Source organism: Poromitra crassiceps (assembly GCF_964638095.1).
Source record: "Poromitra crassiceps genome assembly, chromosome: 26".
Classification (NCBI taxonomy): Eukaryota; Metazoa; Chordata; class Actinopteri; order Beryciformes; family Melamphaidae; genus Poromitra; species Poromitra crassiceps.
In genome coordinates this window covers 6,577,950-6,595,915 of record NC_139640.1, presented here as the reverse complement: position 1 = coordinate 6,595,915, position 17,966 = coordinate 6,577,950, and the positions used below count along the sequence as shown (strand labels likewise).

The 17,966-nt window shown below is 42.7% G+C and overlaps 1 protein-coding gene across 1 annotated transcript in view; it reads right to left on the bottom strand.

The window, feature by feature from the left end:
* Positions 1–17,966, bottom strand: part of LOC310798637 (type II inositol 1,4,5-trisphosphate 5-phosphatase-like) — a 42,275-nt gene that overhangs the window by 8,987 nt on the left and 15,322 nt on the right. Inside the window, 9 exon segments of the mRNA XM_083661178.1 lie at positions 576–686; positions 1,729–1,864; positions 3,081–3,190; positions 3,294–3,405; positions 4,404–4,597; positions 6,887–7,003; positions 11,569–11,683; positions 12,865–12,966; positions 16,822–16,992. Coding sequence (XP_083517304.1) covers positions 576–686; positions 1,729–1,864; positions 3,081–3,190; positions 3,294–3,405; positions 4,404–4,597; positions 6,887–7,003; positions 11,569–11,683; positions 12,865–12,966; positions 16,822–16,992 — 1,168 coding nt within the window.

Genomic DNA, 17,966 nt, shown 5'->3' with positions numbered 1-17,966 from the left:
TGAGTCAAGGATCACACTGGCTTGGAACAAACTGCTGGTTTATTGTGTGGCAACAAACCGCATTGACAGCTGATTGACAGCCTGACAGCTGACATGAAGTGAAGTCTGTACTACCGGTATAGAGCTCGCATTAGGAGCACGCTGATAGGCTTAGCTTGTAAACAACTACGGTGGCTCGTAGTGGACAAACATCATGACATTGCGTAACGTTATAGCCCCCAGATGCCCGTCAATTATTGTGCCTGTTGACGAGTGATTTAAACAGAGCGACAGAGCGATTCCAAAGGGTTGAATCGAGCGACGGAGAGAAAAATAAATATCTCGGTGTGAACACAGCTTAAGGCAGACAGAATCCACTCAATTTCAGGCAAAGGTATCCTTTCCCGACCAGCATTGGGCTTGGAGCCCAAGGTCAATAAAGAGATCTAACAGTCGTGCTCCGCTCACTGAATTCATCATCAAGGGAACACGATGAGAAGGCGATTTATATATTTATATATTATAATAGTATATCAGGAGGGTTATTACAGATCCCATGACACTATAATTGGACTGAAAGGGATATGAGGCCTCACCTCGCTGGTGGACAAGGTTACGGACGGAATGCACTCGTTCTCCATCTTGTCGATGTTGCGTACGATCTCTTCAAAAGTCTTCTTGTACACCTCATCATTCTGCCTCTTGATCTGTAGGGGGCGACAGAGGTCAGAGCCGGAGAGAAACGGTCATTAGAATGAATAATGTATGAGTACAACCCTTAAATTATAAGCCTTAGCTCATGGGACACTTCAAGCGGTTGAAATCAGCTGAATGCTCGACAAATATGACTGTGAAAAGTTGAACAAAATGTCGTGCACTGTGAACTGCGTTGGAATTTAATTTCACTGAGAGATGTGATATGTCTTCTCCAAAAGTCCAAAGTCATCTGTCAGGCTGGCTTCACACGGTGAAACTTTCAAGCAACTAGTTGCAGATTGCAAATTTCATGAAACGTAATTTTCATGCAACTTGACATTTACACAAAGCAATTCAAAAAGAATCAAGTCTCATGATGTAACACTTAATTGTTTCACTATAGCAGGCGAGCTAGATTGGTCATGTTTCATCTGTCATATTGTGTTTCCTTTTCTCTCTCTTGCTACAGTAGATTACTGTATCATTCATTCATGGTAACTTGCATCTTTGTATCTTATTTTGTATCGTTTTCTAGCTGGATAATATCAATTGGGACGTGTTGTATCTGGGTTTTCTTCTGTCACTGGCTGGCTACTTTCCTTGCATGGCTGTCCCGCAGAATAGGAAGAGAGAGCCATCAGTGCATTAATAGCCTACTTATCAGTGTTTTGATTGGCTGTCGCATGAAACTAGTTTCACAAAGTTGAGAGTTTTGCAATCGTGCCAACTGAGTTTCAGACAAGTTTCAAGTGTGTTGCAGAGTGCTTTAGACCATGCAAATCATTTGCAGCTCAGTGTCAGCAAACTAAAGTTGCGTGAAAGTTTCGCCATGTAAAGCCAGCCTAAAGAGGTTAGATGTGAGGGGAGAAGATGGACCAGCCAGCGAGATTAATCTCAATGCACCTTTCATTGATTTATTCTCGTCTCACCTCCCCTCTCAAAACTTGCTGGGTATGAGGTTCAAAAAGGAGGACCACAGCGCCCCCTTGTGTTCAAAAGGAACAAAAAGAAGAGAATTTCAAAGTCAAGCCCAGATCGGGTCGGGTCTCTTACTCCGATCTCCAGCAGGGAGCTGACAGGCTTGTGGTCACTGGTCTTCAAGGCCATGTGACTCTGGTAATGCTGCTGCTTCACGTTCTTCCCTCTCCACAGGATCCGGTCGCACCACGCCGGCGAACGGCATTTTTCACTGAAAGCAGAAGGAATGACAGAATGAAATACTCAAGCATTTTATAAATCTATATCTTTTAGAACATGTTAAATATTTAAAAAATATCATGCAAAAATTACATCTGTTTTTACAGTGCATGGAACTTAATAATAATAATGTGGTCGGGGGCGCCTGTTCGGGGCGGAAGGGAACTGGTGGGGAATAGTGTGATCCTCCCACGTGCTACGCCCTGCCAGTGAAGCTCCCCGCTGTCAGGTGAAAAGAAGCAGCTGGCAAACTGCGCATGTGTCAGAGCAGGGGTGCCCAAATTCTTTACCATGAAGGGCCAAAACTCAATCTGGGTGGAGGGCCGAGGGCCAAAAATAAACGTTGTGGAATTACATTAAAATGTATTGTTGTTGTTTTATAGAAAATTAACATTCTAAATCTAAAATAACATTTTATATAACATCAATATAATAATCTACTTTTTATCTGTTTGGTAATTGTAATAATTTGCAATTGGTTATATATATAAAAAAAAACACCGGTTGGAATAGCGTGATCCTCCCACGTGCTATGTCCTACCAGTGAAGCTTCTTCCCCTGTTAGGTGAAAAGAAGCGGCTGGCTAACTGCCCATGTCTCGGAGGAAGCATGGAGCCAGTTTCGGCTCTCCCCAGATCGGCAGAGGGTGGAGCAGCAACCAGGATAAATAAAAGTAAATTAGCACTAAGGGCGACAATTCAGTCTGGATATCAGGCTAGTGATGTGATGCTTTGATTGATCCTTGTAGGGAAACTCAGGGCTGGATTTACTAAGAGGCAAGCTAATTATGTAATGATGCATCATGCAAGCTGTTATGGCAGAGAGCAGACTGTGAGATCCACACTGTAGCTGAGCCAGAGACCAGAGGAGATGAAGAGCTGCCACACGTTTTGTCCACGTGGGTATGACATGACTCTTCTTGGTCCAAGGTTCCAGTTTTTATTTAAAAAAAGCAGTGATAAAATAACATCAATATAACTATTACTAAATTAATCATCATTAACCTAGGATGTGCTTCATCTGGTCTTCACATACTGTGCGTTATAATATAACTGGTTTACTAAATTGACAGGAGTGATTCATTTCAATGATCTCCTCCGTTTCTTAACCCTACACGAAACGAACCTGAGGCTCTCCAGCCGAAGGACAATCTCTGCACTCAGAATGCCACCTTGCCATCTATAGACAGGGCCTTTGTATGAGATTACCTTGTATCCCACTGGTCAGAGCCGGTGTCATATTTGTAGGTGGGCTGGAAATCGATCTCTCCCTCCACAAAGTCGACAAACACAGCCTCCTCGTCGATTTGCCTCTTAAGCTGAGGACCACAAACAAGCTGTTAGCATCCGGCACTCGTACACAACAAAAAGGAATATAGATGTATTTCAACCGTTAGAAGGAAGAGCATCATTGGGGGTTACCTGGTCATAACTGTGCAAGGTTTCAAAGTCCTTCTTTGTGATGAGATCTTTCACATAGTCGACGTCGAGCTCGCTGATCCTGTAGTTGAGGTCCCCGATCCACAGGACAACACTGTCCCCAGAGGAGCAAAGGAAGAGAGGAAGAAGATGCACTGAGATAAGATGAATTTGAAAACTAGGGGTGCTCCGATCCGGCTAAGCCACGATCCGATCCGATTCTGATTCCTGGAGTCACGATCCGATTCCAGAATCGATTCTCGATTCCAACGATTCTCGATTCCAACGATTCTCGATTCCAGAATCTAGAATCGATTCTCAATGATGTAGTTTTATATTGCAATAACACACAAAGGTAAATCTAAGACAAAAAATGACAAATGTATTAATGCTGAACTTCAAATTCAACTTAGTATTACAGTCAGGGCCTAAATTCATTTTGCAAACTAGGGGGGAATTCCCCCCTTATGTTCTTCAGATAAGATGGATTTATAGACTGGGGGGATCTGTAGACTTTGAGAAGGATTTATAGATTTTGGGGGGAATACATTAACCAGAGTTCTTAAGTGCAAGAGGTGGTGGCACCGTGGCAGTACAGTACACAAATGACATGAACATTTGGACACTTATTCAGCCGGTATCTTGCATGTTGCATTCAGGTGCGTTTTTTTTTTTTTTTTACAATACGAAGAAGAATCGATTCTTGGGAGTTTGGAATCGATCCAGGAATCAGGGCATTAAGAATCGCGATCCTTTCAGAATCGATTTTTTGGAGCACCCCTATTGAAAACACATGTAATTATAGCTTGACCATGAAAGAGAATATGTTGTGTCCAGCTGCTACGTGAAAGATTACATATTAATCCCATAGAAGTAAAAAAAAATAAAAAAAATAAAAAAGCATTTTTGTTATGATGAAAGGTGCATGAGAAATTCTTGGACAGGGGAATTAATTTGTGCCTGATGGCATAATGCCTGGGCAAATAAAGGATTCATGAGGAGTCCTTCATAAGAATTTAGTGGTGAAATTTTGTAAATACAATTTACAAATTGTAAATTGTAAAAAAATTATTCTAAATTATATTTTTAAATGATAGATCAATGATGTCATACTTGTGCTTCAGGATCATGAGCGGTGGCTGCGTGGGGTCCAGGAGGTTGCTGCGAAACTGCAGACGGCTGCAGATGTCCTTGTAGTCCTGGTTCCGTCTCTCGTACTCTTCGATGTGGGCGGCGAGGTGGGAGTTGACCACGCAGATGTCGGAGTTGTGAAAGCGAAAACGGATCGCCACGGCACCCTTGTTTCCCTGTGAGTCAGCCAGTGATTCAATGAGAGAGAGAGAGAGAGAAGAGGGAAGGAGCGAGAGAGACGTGCGTGAGTCAGACAGATAAGTGCTGCTTCAGAAAGGAAAGTTGTTTTCGTTAATACATTGTTACACATGCTCTTTTGCTGGGGCACAAAACACCTTGAGTTAAGTTTTTCCTTAAGCTGTGTTCACACCGAGATATTTATTTTTCGCTCTGTCGCTCGATTCACCCCTTTGGAATCGCTCTGTCGCTGTGTTTAAATCGCTCGTCAACAGGCACACGAATTGACGGACATCTGGGGGCTATAACGTTACGCAATGTCATGATGTTTGTCCACTACGAGCCACCGTAGTTGTTTACCGTAGTGCGGGTGACCTGATGGAGCCAGATTTCTTAATTAGGCTAATTAGCTGATGATGTGATGTCATCAGTGAGGTCATCAGTGATTATGATGCCAAAAGTGATGTCATAAGGGCGCGCACACACACACACACACACACACACACACACAAGGAGGCATTGTGACAAGACTGATCAGTGATGTCATAGACACACACACACACACACACACACAGATGATGTCATCAGTGATATCATAATGGGGCACACACACACGGAGGCATTGTAACATCACTGATGCAATAACATTTAGTGAGCCGAGCTACGGGCAAAGCGAGGCCTAGGCATTGAGCGCACGTAGCCTAGTTACTTTAAAGTGCCTTTACATTGTGCCAACCCAAATGAACCGACTACCCGTCTTTTTTTTTTTACCTTTTACATAACGTTTTCAAATAAAGTTTTGACAATGATTTGACTGTGTTTTGGACTCGCAATCATTCATTTTTCATCAAAAACTAACTGTTTAGAAGTGATGATGCTGCCTGTAAGGCGCTACAGATGATCACTTTAACGTGTCTCTAATGTACCTGCAACTGTAATGACAGCGAATGTTGCCGCTACTTCCGCTCTGGACCAGACAAAGAGTTCAACAAAGAGGGAACAGATACACGGGAGGTATTTGAATGGCGACAGTGCCCTCTAGCGATTATATAGCGCAAATGCGGTCCAAAAAAACCCAACAACAGGTTAACCGGTTACACAGTGCGAAAAGGTCCCGTGTGCACGTTTAGAAAATGTTGTAACCGTTGACACCCCTAGTTGGGAGGCGATGTGAATGTGTCAATGGCGTTCACCCCTAACCTGACGCTGCCAGATGGACGGTTTAGCTCCACATTACGTTTCACTAAACCAGTCGATCTGGGAATGCAGTAACCCGACCCGCTGACGGAGGCAGGCAGTTTTTCCAAGCTACTTGGCAGGTGATTGGATGACCCATCTGTCTATCACCGTTGGTGGGTGTTAACTTCAACCAATCAGATCGCCATGCCTCTGACGTCACGTTTGCGACCGGAGGAAGGTGCCTGTCTATCATTGATTGAGTCCTCACCGTCCTCATCGTCGTAAAGCCGCCTTCGAAGCATGACGTTCGAGTATAACGAACTAGTTGTGTGGCTTAGCCTTCCCAAATGTTGAGGGTCGTTTTTTAGAATTTAATACATAGAATTGGGAAAGTTGCATTCAATTTCATTCAGACTACCTGTCACTTCCGCTGCGGCAGCCATGTTGACGAGTGAAAAGAACTACAAAGACCATGTACCCACTACTTGCCCAGACGAGCCCCGCCTAAGGCTGCCGCTGATTGGTCGGGCCGGCATGGTTCGGCCAATCATCTTAACTGCCTGTGCATGACAAGATGGATTACGTCGAGAGAATCTCTTTTGATCTCGCAAGGTTATCCATCTTGCAAGCAAGGTTAGTTCACCCGCTGTTGCTGATGTGTTTAAAATAAAAAGTGTATAAACGGTACTTTTCATGTAAAAAAGGTATAAGTGTTGTCATGATGATGATGGTTCTTTGTGCAGAACATAAAGCTGTCCTTCATTACCTCGGTGAAAGATGGAACAACATTAAAAAGGCTCTCACTGGACAGCAGCCAGCCATCTGCTCTACGCTGCAGGGAATGCTAGCTAAGCAAGTATGAGACAACGACAGGCTACTCTGCATCAACCCATAAAGATTCAAGTTGGGCCTGCTGGGCATACTGCTTCATCATGTGCGAAGAAAAGAGTCCAAAAGGAGCAAACGGAGAAGGTTTGGAGGTACAAAAACTGGATTAGCTTGCAAGTTTGTTTAGGGTTCTTTCAATGTCTTTTTGTGTCTGGCGTTTTTCCTTTCCTCGTCTCTTTTTCATCCTGCTTAAAATGTAGAGCTGTAGAATGCGTCCTCACCATTCTGCCCATGATGCCGGTGCCCACGGTCTCAGCCTCCATCTCAGAGATGAACTGTTGGTGTTCCTTCTTCACGTAGAACAGCAGCATGATGCCCACCAGACGCACCAACTTCACCTGCAGCACAACACAGAGAGTCAAGTACCCACACATTAAGAAATCGTATGCAATTTGTGCAGGTTTTTATTCGATGTGCATTTGAGTTCCCCGAGTGCATATATCAGGTGGCCACAGTGTAAATCAAGCTACCAAGACCGATAGAGAGCTTCGTCACATGGTGCACGGCAATCACCCGGGGCCAGTTGCACCAACTGGTCTTACGACTGGTCTTAAAGGGGGACTAACCCCCTAGATATGTATTAGAACAGTGATTTGAAAATACCTATGGAAAAAACCAAGAAATGACATATGCTCTTGTCTATACTGGACTCTTTGGCTGTGTTGAAGTCCAGATTTTTTTTTGGAAATCGACGCCATTACAGTTTGCCTACTGCCTCAAAAATAATTTATTTGAGAGGGGCCATATCTGTATAAATATCAGCAACTAGCCAACGCTGGTGGCCTGTTTGGAAAGAGCTTTGCTCAAAATGGTTGAAAGTTATATCATTTTGGTAATTCAGTGGCGAACTAGAAATTTAATTATTTTTCTGCATGTAACTCTATGGAAACTACTCAAACTACGTTACGGGAGCAAAGTGACATGGGCTCGTTAACAGCAGCACACCCACAATAGGACAAACCTCTCGCTCTGGGGTAACACAATGCGAGATTTCTCCACGTAATTCCCTCGTCTAACTAGAGATAAACCGCGCAATGAAATCCGTTTTTAATTTGCGTTTTGGGGGTTTTCGTGATTCTTGATGAAATTTACAGCACCTATGATTTTTCCTCATAGGGCGCAGAGCAGGACAGAGCTCTTCTCCTCCTCGGAGCACACACACACAGACAGAGCCAGTTGCTCTGCTCTGACTGAAAGCCCCCGCCTCTGCTGCTGTGTGCAGTGTGCGCGCGCCCCGCGGGTGCATGAGCGAGCAGAGCAGACTCTCCCGTTTGACTGGCCGAGAGAAAGTGCTTCCAATGAAATGTCAGACTGTGCACAGAGAGCACTGGAGAAAGTGCTCCAGACAGCAAAACACACACACAGCGAGTCACCCCCCCCCCCCCCCGTTGCTTGTACACAGTGACGATATTACAGCAGCCGATTTGTTTAGACCAGCTTTGTCACGTTGTCACGTCGTAGTATAGCGTTATATTTTACATGTGCGCTAAACTGCGACGCTATTTGTTTGCGGAAATATCAGACTGCTCTCTGCTCTAGAGCACAGAGAGCCCAGCTGCTGCTGCGCGCGGCCGCGCGCCCCCGGAGCTTGGCTCGTCCATGAGGTTACAGTACGACTCTCTCCTGCCCGCTCCCACCTGCCTGGGCTTGAGACAGTGCTTCCAACTCGGACTGATAATATAAACATCATCATTCGAGCTTATTCAGGTAAGATATTAATAAAGTAGTGACACATTCAGCGGGAAACTAACTATAATTAAGACATGTGCCAACTTTGACAACGTTTGGTTCAGTATTTTAAGAGCAAACTTCAATAAGAATAGGCTTGGAGTTCTGAGGAGCTGAAAGGGTACAGGGGGGGTAGGGGAGTAATTATCTTGAAATCCCATAGTCTTTGGGTCACCGTGACGTAACGACGTGTCAAATATCCCATTCATTTGAGAAAAAAAAAAAAAGCAGTCTTTGACCCTAAGAGGGCGCTTATGCCAGATATGCTGCTGAAAAATGATACAAATGGTAAAATGGCAACAGTTTGGTGTCAAATGTGGAAATTCTGACCAGAATTCTTCACACATCACCCCCAAAGTCATATATATTGGTTAAAAGCTGAAAAAAAGTGTTTTGGAGGTTAGTTCTCCTTTAAGCTAAGTTGGTCGTAACTTTACGACGTAACAGCTACGCCGGTTGCACCGACAGGGCGTAAGCCTTTTTCTCACTAAGACCGGTCGTAAATATTACGCCTGGTCAGGAGGTGTAAGGTGCCTGTAGTTGCCTTGACAGACAACTCCTTCAGCCAATCAGCGTCAGATCCAGTCAAACCCAAATCCACTCAGGAGAACGGCAAAAACATATTTTCCACTGAGAAACTCTGCGGTTGCGGCGATACTCCTGTACTTGTTTATTGAGTCTATTTCTGCAACAACTGCACTTTATGGCTGTTTAAACTAGACAAACGCTGACATTACTCCTCAAGACGATCAGGCAAGGAGGCGGCCATTATTGTTTTGTTAGTACAGTGCTAGTGGCGTTCCTGATTGGCCAACTTGCGCTGTCAATCACAACGCAGTCGCTGATTGGCTCTTCCGCTCTTCCGCTTCTGCTAACCCTCCCCCACTGGCTTTGGGGCCAGACCGTCACACAGAACCAAATGAAATGTGAGTTCACGTGACGGGCTGGTTTACCAGGCTATCATGCTGCTATACCTTCAATAAAAAAAATATATCACAAAAAAAATAATATACAGCGAGCAAAATCATTCAAAACAAACTCACATGTCACGTCTAAATGTCTAAAACCTTGAAACAGACAGCACCATCAAGACTAGGGCTGGGTTAAAAAAATCGAATCTCGGATTTTTAATCGATTTTGATTTTAATCCTTTGATATCGATTCATATGTCCAGAGATCGATTATTTTTTATTAAAAATAATAATAAATAAATAAATAAATAAATAAATAAATAAATAAATAAATAAATAAATAAACAAACAAACAAACATAGGCTATACTATTATAGGCTGTGTGTGGTAGTTGAAACAGTTTCAAGTTGACGTTTATGTTTGTAGCTGAAACAAAAACATAAATACTGTAGGCAACATGAATTGAAATGTTTGATCATTAATATCTACTTTTAGAAATGATATAGGCTGAAATCAAATCACTGTGCATAATTGTGAAAGTGTCTTTATTGACAGATGAAAAGGCTGTTATTTACCCTTTGTCACCACCTGCCTGGTGAGTAAATATGTGTAACTAAAACCATTAAAACTGACAACCGGTCCGCAACTTTTTCTCTCCATGTATCTACTTGGCGCAAATAAGGTGTTACATAACTGGACAGTCATGTAATTCAGGTTACAGCTCAAAAAACATGTTTTAGTATCACTAACCAAATCGATATTGAAATTAATCGAATCGGAATCGAATCGAATCGAATCGGGATTAATCGATTTGGAACCTTGTGAATCGGAATCGAATCGATTCTTGAAATTTGAACTAATACCCAGCCCTAATCAAGACCAAGTAGAAGTAACAAATAAAAATAAATATGTCTTAACAAGAGAGTAAGAGAAGGAGATGTTCTTACTAAGGCATACTTAACCAGAGGGTAAGAGAAGGAGATGTTCTTACTAAGGCATACTTAACCAGAGGGTAAGAGAAGGAGATGTTCTTACTAAGGCATACTTAACCAGAGGGTAAGAGAAGGAGATGTTCTTACTAAGGCATACTTAACCAGAGGGTAAGAAAAGGAGATGTTCTTACTAAGGCATACTTAACCAGAGGGTAAGAGAAGGAGATGTTCTTACTAAGGCATACTTAACCAGAGGGTAAGAGAAGGAGATGTTCTTACTAAGGCATACTTAACCAGAGGGTAAGAGAAGGAGATGTTCTTACTAAGGCATACTTAACAAGAGGGTAAGAGAAGGAGATGTTCTTACTAAGGCATACTTAACAAGAGGGTAAGAGAAGGAGATGTTCTTACTAAGGCATACTTAACAAGAGGGTAAGAGAAGGAGATGTTCTTACTAAGGCATACTTAACCAGAGGGTAAGAGAAGGAGATGTTCTTACTAAGGCATACTTAACAAGAGGGTAAGAGAAGATGTTCTTACTAAGGCATACTTAACCAGAGGGTAAGAGAAGGAGATGTTCTTACTAAGGCATACTTAACCAGAGGGTAAGAGAAGGAGATGTTCTTACTAAGGCATACTTAACCAGAGGGTAAGAGAAGGAGATGTTCTTACTAAGGCATACTTAACCAGAGGGTAAGAGAAGGAGATGTTCTTACTAAGGCATACTTAACCAGAGGGTAAGAAAAGGAGATGTTCTTACTAAGGCATACTTAACCAGAGGGTAAGAGAAGGAGATGTTCTTACTAAGGCATACTTAACCAGAGGGTAAGAGAAGGAGATGTTCTTACTAAGACATACTTAACCAGAGGGTAAGAGAAGGAGATGTTCTTACTAAGGCATACTTAACCAGAGGGTAAGAGAAGGAGATGTTCTTACTAAGGCATACTTAACCAGAGGGTAAGAGAAGGAGATGTTCTTACTAAGGCATACTTAACCAGAGGGTAAGAGAAGGAGATGTTCTTACTAAGGCATACTTAACCAGAGGGTAAGAGAAGGAGATGTTCTTACTAAGACATACTTAACCAGAGGGTAAGAGAAGGAGATGTTCTTACTAAGGCATACTTAACCAGAGGGTAAGAGAAGGAGATGTTCTTACTAAGGCATACTTAACCAGAGGGTAAGAGAAGGAGATGTTCTTACTAAGGCATACTTAACCAGAGGGTAAGAGAAGGAGATGTTCTTACTAAGGCATACTTAACCAGAGGGTAAGAGAAGGAGATGTTCTTACTAAGGCATACTTAACCAGAGGGTAAGAGAAGGAGATGTTCTTACTAAGGCATACTTGGCATCAGGATGCAGGCCGTCGGTCACAGCCTTCATCCACTCATGCTCTTTGGGGCTGTCGGTGAAGAGGAAGGCCTCCTTGCTGAGGTCCAGCTCCTGGAAACTGTGGAGGCGGACAGAGGATTATTTGTATTTGTATTGATTTATTTATTTGAGGGACAGTGCACATTAAGTAACATGACTGTAAACATGCCAGTGTTAGCCAAACGGCTCATTTTCAACCGATGTCCCTTGGCCAGAACTTAAGATAACTTCTTTGAGTTTGCTTGCTATGTCTGCGGTTCATCCCACCACTCTTGAGCCGTTTTCCCACATGCGTACCGGAAAATTACCTGTAAGTCAATATCGGACATTTCCCTTCACACTTCTGCTCGCGCATGTGGGAATCTATCAGCGAATTTTCCTGTATGTTGGGGGGGCGGGGGGAGGGGGGAGCTTATTTGGGGGGTCGGCAAAACTCGAAATAAGTTCGCTTGTCAGTTGTCACACAATAAATCACACTCGTTTGACTTAAGAGCAGCGTCAAGCCGCCAGCGTAATCAACACAGCCGATTTCCCCCTCCCCTCTCTGCTCGAGAGCAGCAGCCACACAGGACAGACACAGCGAGAAAGGCTTGCAAGCTGCTCAACGCTTGTATGTATGTAGAGAAAGCAGACTGGCTTCGTTTGATGTGTCCGGGGTTGCCTTCGGAAATCAGCAAGCTGACATAGGCTACTGCTCTTATTAGGCTATCACAAGATCATTTCGCCAGTTTGCTTTAATGTGCGCGAATGATTAGATTATGCCCGCTGGAACATTAAGCAACGTGTGTAGGCTACTCCTCGCCCATGATTGAAGGACCGCTGTCGCGGAAAATGACTGGAACCGTTTCCACTTGCGTCCCCTTAAGAGCATACCGCTCTTCTGACTAGGTCGAAAGTGGTGAAATGTCGGGGACGACGGGGTCGCGCTTATACCGGCACGGCGCCTTTCTCACATGCAGGCATTACACCACGTTCCGGTCATTTTGCGGTACAAAGCGCATGTGGGAAAACGGCTTTGTAGTCTTCTTGAAACGTTTGCCCTCCTCAACAACATGAATGTCGCTAACTGAAACGTAGGCAGGATTAGTGGCTATCTGGCACATATCAGTGGAATGTGTGGGCGGGCGGGAACGTCCTCCTACTCAAAACAGGGTCCAATGGCCAAATCCATGCGTGGGGGGTTTGAGCGGTATGTGCCTGTGGAACAGGATTAAGGTGGAGGAGAAACACAAGGCTAGCAGCAGGGTGGATGTGACTTACCCCACGCAGTACATGTCAGGAGGGCTGTGTGTGCAGCTCAGCCAAGGGCGGAGGCTTTCCTTTGGCGTTTGGCCGTTCACATTGTATGTGCCGAGGAAGAAGCTAAAAGAGGAAGGGGAGAGATGAAGAGAGTAGGGCTGGGTTAAAAAAAATCGATATATCGATATTGAATCGATATTCATGTGAAGGAACAAGTATCGATACATAAATCCCAGTATGGATCTTTTAACATGCATTTTACAACAACAACAACAACAACAAAAAGTACAAAAAAAGTACAAAAATAAAAAATAAACATAGGCTATAATATTATAGGTTGTGTGTGGTAGTTAAAACATAGTTTCAAGTTGACGTTTATTTATGTTTGTAGTTGAAACAAAAACATAAATACTGTAGGCTACATGTGCATTGTGCATGCACCATGAGCCAGATGTACAGACCTCAGATCTGTTTGCACTATAATGTTTGTGAACTGGAAATGTTCATGAGCTGTATTTAATTTTATTTACAAAGCATTTATACTTTATGAAACACTGTTTACAACATGCTGCTGTTCAATGATTCTGTTGTATAGTGGGAATCTAAATTTGTTTGGCTTCTCACAGAAGACTGTAAAGAAAGAGACAGAAGACTGTAAAGAAAGATAAGATGTTGAATGACTATGTTGGTCATGTTTAAATAAAAAAGAATTACATGATGTAACTGCTTGCTTTATGGTCAATTCTTAATGTAAATATTAATATTTGTTAATAATGCACCAGGTTAGAGGGTTCCTTGTACAATTTACAGCATTAGTTCTTTGAGAATCTCTTCCATTATCAAAGCAAAACTGGTATTGTAACTAAAATATCGATACCGAATCGTATCGTATCGGAAATCGTATCGACTTGGGACCTCGTGTATCGGAATCGTATCGGGAAGTCAGTGGCGATACCCAGCCCTACACTATACAGTAGAGTACAGTACAGGCAGACTACAACAGCACAATGTGCTGAGAATGGTGAGCTGCTCTATGGTGAGCTGATGCAGCAACAGCTCCTTCAGACTCCGGCTCATCTCCTCCCTCCAGGGTGCAGCAAAGAGCACTTTAGCTTCTGTTTTGTGCTGACCACCGTCATAGCCTCAGCTCACTAAGGAGGCTGCACCACCTGCACTATGCTGTTTATACAAATCATCATCCTGGACTGCATTTTTTGCTTTCCTAAGATCTTGGATATTAATCTACGCTTCAACTTGGACATTCAGTACTGTACAAATCACTGCATACACTGTATTATGGGTCTTTGTATATTTCTGGACACATTTTCCGCACGTTTGCTAGCTGAGTGCCTGTAAACAATGTCACTTGATCTGTATATGTGCTACCGCTATCTGAGGCCATTTACACCTGGCGTTAACATGTGGTTTCTGCCATCAGATTGCAATCAGATTATATTTGATCACTTCAGTCTGATTCCATTTACACCTGGCGTTAACATGCATTTTCTGCAATACGATTGCAGAAATGGTTGTCCTCTCAATCCGCATAAAGTTGGTGTATCCAGATTGAGAGGACACATTGCATTTACACCTGTGTTCAATGTGTACACAATGCATCCCTGACCACCTCCGGAGGTGGTTTGGCCGATCAGATTGCAATCCTTCTTCAATGCGTTTCTTCAATGTTAATGTTATCTTTATTCTGTATATTCTTGTTACTGTGTGTTAGCTAGAATCAGCTAGACATACTTTCTGTGAAGCCCTCTGAGACATGCTTGTGAATTAGGGCTATATAAATAAACTTGACTTGACTTGACTTGGGGGTGTTTACACCTGGCATTTCAAGTGATAAAACACAATCTGATTGCAATCTGATCACAGAAAACGCATGTTAGCGCCAGGTGTAAATTATCTGTTTTTATGAGCTGAGCCGAGCGACTGCTTATGTAAACCTGCAAATCCTTCACATAAGTAATCTACATGTGTAAACTGAATATAAGGTATTTGAATAGTTTTTCAAATGCACATCTGGATGACTGCACTTTCTGCACATTTGCATGGACTTCTGTAAAATGCAAATACAATGCAAATGTTGCTGATGATATCATATATTATATATAATATATTTCATACTGTGGTTGCATATACCTTGATATTTCTATAATTATTTTTCCATTTATTTTCATACCGAATATGTTAATCTTTTTGCCCATTTATAATAATAATAATAATAATATAATAATATAAATTTGTATTATTCATTTCTTTGTGTCATACATGCTGTTATTAATATATTTCGTACTTTGTATATTTGTATATAGTCTAATGACTGATCCATTATTTACATGCATTTTTCCTTTGATGTATCCTATTACAATGTCTTAGGGGGATCAGTCAAGTTGCATGTCGTTTTATGGGGGAAAATAATTGTATGAAGTTCAAAGACTATTTATAAGGTTATATGAACGTTCATGTACAGGTCCACCAGCAGGAGGCAGTGTGGTCTATAAATAAACACTGCTGCCACATTCACTGGGCCCGTTCTTCTTCTCTCCAAGTCATCTGATAGAGGGGACAAAAACACCTCTATGTTGAATATTAATGAATGTTTTAAGTGATAGACTTCACGGGCATTAATTGAGATGAAGTGCTACAAACAACCATCCAGCACAAGTACTAGTACATGCCTATCAAATTAAACTGCAGATCAGTAAGACTCGGAGAGAAGTTTAATTCACACCTTCTGACATGCTACTTCCAGGAGCTATATTGTGAACCCTGGAAGTTGACACGTCTTTAACCGTGTGAACATGAAGAAGTCACTCCCCAAGCAACACATGTGCGTCGCCACCTAGAGGAGACAAGACATGAGACCACTGCTACTGTGTCCTCCCTGACGCTGACCACTCTGTAGCGTGGACCGCCACGGGGTCGGTCGGACCACAACACCGTCTTCCTCATCCCCGGGTACCCGTCAAAAACTGAAAGCCGTTAAACCAACTAAAAGAACTGTGAAACAATGGTCAGATGAAGCACGTGATCGACTGTTTTGACTCTACTGACTGGTCTGTTTTTAAAGATAATGATCTAGATGAATACTCTGATGCTGTGACCTCTATTCCAACCAGTTCCCCTCCCTCCGAACAGGCACCTTAACGACCAGAGGAGGCACCACATCAGCAACCAGGATATTGCATGTTTTGGTGAGGGGTTCCTATATGAAGGAAACCCCCAGGAGGCACGGGGAGAACATGCAAACTCCACACAGAAAGGCCCTTTTGATAGAGATGCATATGAGATCCTTGTACCATGAGTGTCGATGCGTCTGCACCAACGTGCCCCAAGACAAATCTCCTGCACACTTAGTTTAAAGCAGCTACGAGCAAGATTTTCGATTGTTATTAAACAGTCTAAATTTAATATCGATGCATCACATCTTACCTCTAATAGTAGACGAGACCAACGCAGAGTAGTCTCGCTTGAACCCCGAGTGAATCGGCCAGTGTTGTCTTGACGATTAGTCTGTCTGCGGCCGGGGCAGATCAGGAAGTGAAATGAAACGGTTTGCGGCAGCCACTTCGGCCATAACCACAAAATAACTAAATGACTTCCAAACAAACTGTTAGAATATAACGAGAGATGTTCGCGAGAGTAGCAAGCCCCTGCATGGTGTTCTCCGTGTTTATGGTCTGTTGCTAGGCAGAGCGAAACGGTTGAAGGCAGGCAGCTGCCGTAAACCGTTTCGTTTCACTTCCGGGTTTATCCGGCCCGGTAGACAGACACAGACTCTATAATCATCAAGAGAGCAATCTCCGATTCACACGGCTTTGGTCTCAGCTACTATTATAGGTAAGATGATGTGATGCATCAATATTATAATTATACTGTTTAATAACAATCGAAAATCTTGCTCGCAGCTGCTTTAACCAAAGCAAATCTGCATCCCTGACAACAACAACAAGTTCACGGGTAACATACCTGAAGTACTCCAGGTAGGTGTATTGGTCCTCATTCTTCAGCAGCTCACACCTGATGAGGTTGTCGCGCAGGCCGAACTGCGGCATGGCCAGTATCTGAGCTTTGTTGGACAGGGTGTGGCTGGAGGAGCGGACCATGTCATCCCGGCCCTCGCGGCTCACTCTGCCCTCGCTGCACAGCACCACAGAGAGGGAGGAGGGGACGCACGGGACGGGAGTGGAGACAAGACCAAGATAGAAGCACAGGATCACATTGTCAAAGACTGTGTGACCTCCATGGCATGTTCTAACAGGAGCACCACAGATCACAGGTCTTTTGCAGGAAACAGTGTTTGCATGGGTTTGTTTTGATTTCCCTATTCAAATATCAATTTGCACAGGTCGTCAGTTCACACTCAGGTTGCTCTTTGATCGGTCTGTATCATGTCATGCTGCCTAAGTAAAAACAGGAACATACTTATGTTGTAACAGATTAGACACTCTGCTCCATGCGCCACAGACACTGTCACACACTGACATCCTAATGTACATTAGCTCACCAAAGTGGCGACAGGCACCCTGGCTATTAGGGCTGGGTTAAAAAAATTGATATATCGATATTGAATCGATATTCATGTGAAGGAACAAGTATCGATAGATAAATCCCATTATCGATCTTTTAAAATGCATTTTACAAAAACAAGATTTTTTTTTTTTTTTTTAATAAACATAGGCTATAATATTATAGGCTGTGTGTGGTAGTTAAAACATAGTTTAAAGTTTACGTTTATTTATGTTTGTAGTTGAAACAAAAACATAAATACTGTAGGCTACATATGCATTGTGCATGTATGCACCATGAGCCAGATGTACAGACCTCAAATCTGTTTGCACTATAATGTTTGTGAACTGGAAATGTTCATGAGCTGTATTTTATTTTATTTTATTTACAAAGCATTTATACTTTATGAAACACTGTTTACAACATGCTGCTGTTCAATCATTCTGTTGTATAGTGGAAATCTACATTTGTTTGGCTTCTCACAGAAGACTGTAAAGAAAGAGACAGAAGACTGTAAAGAAAGATAAGCTGTTGAATGACTATGTTGGTCATGTTTAAATAAAAAAGAATTACATGATGTAACTGCTTGCTTTATGGTCAATTCT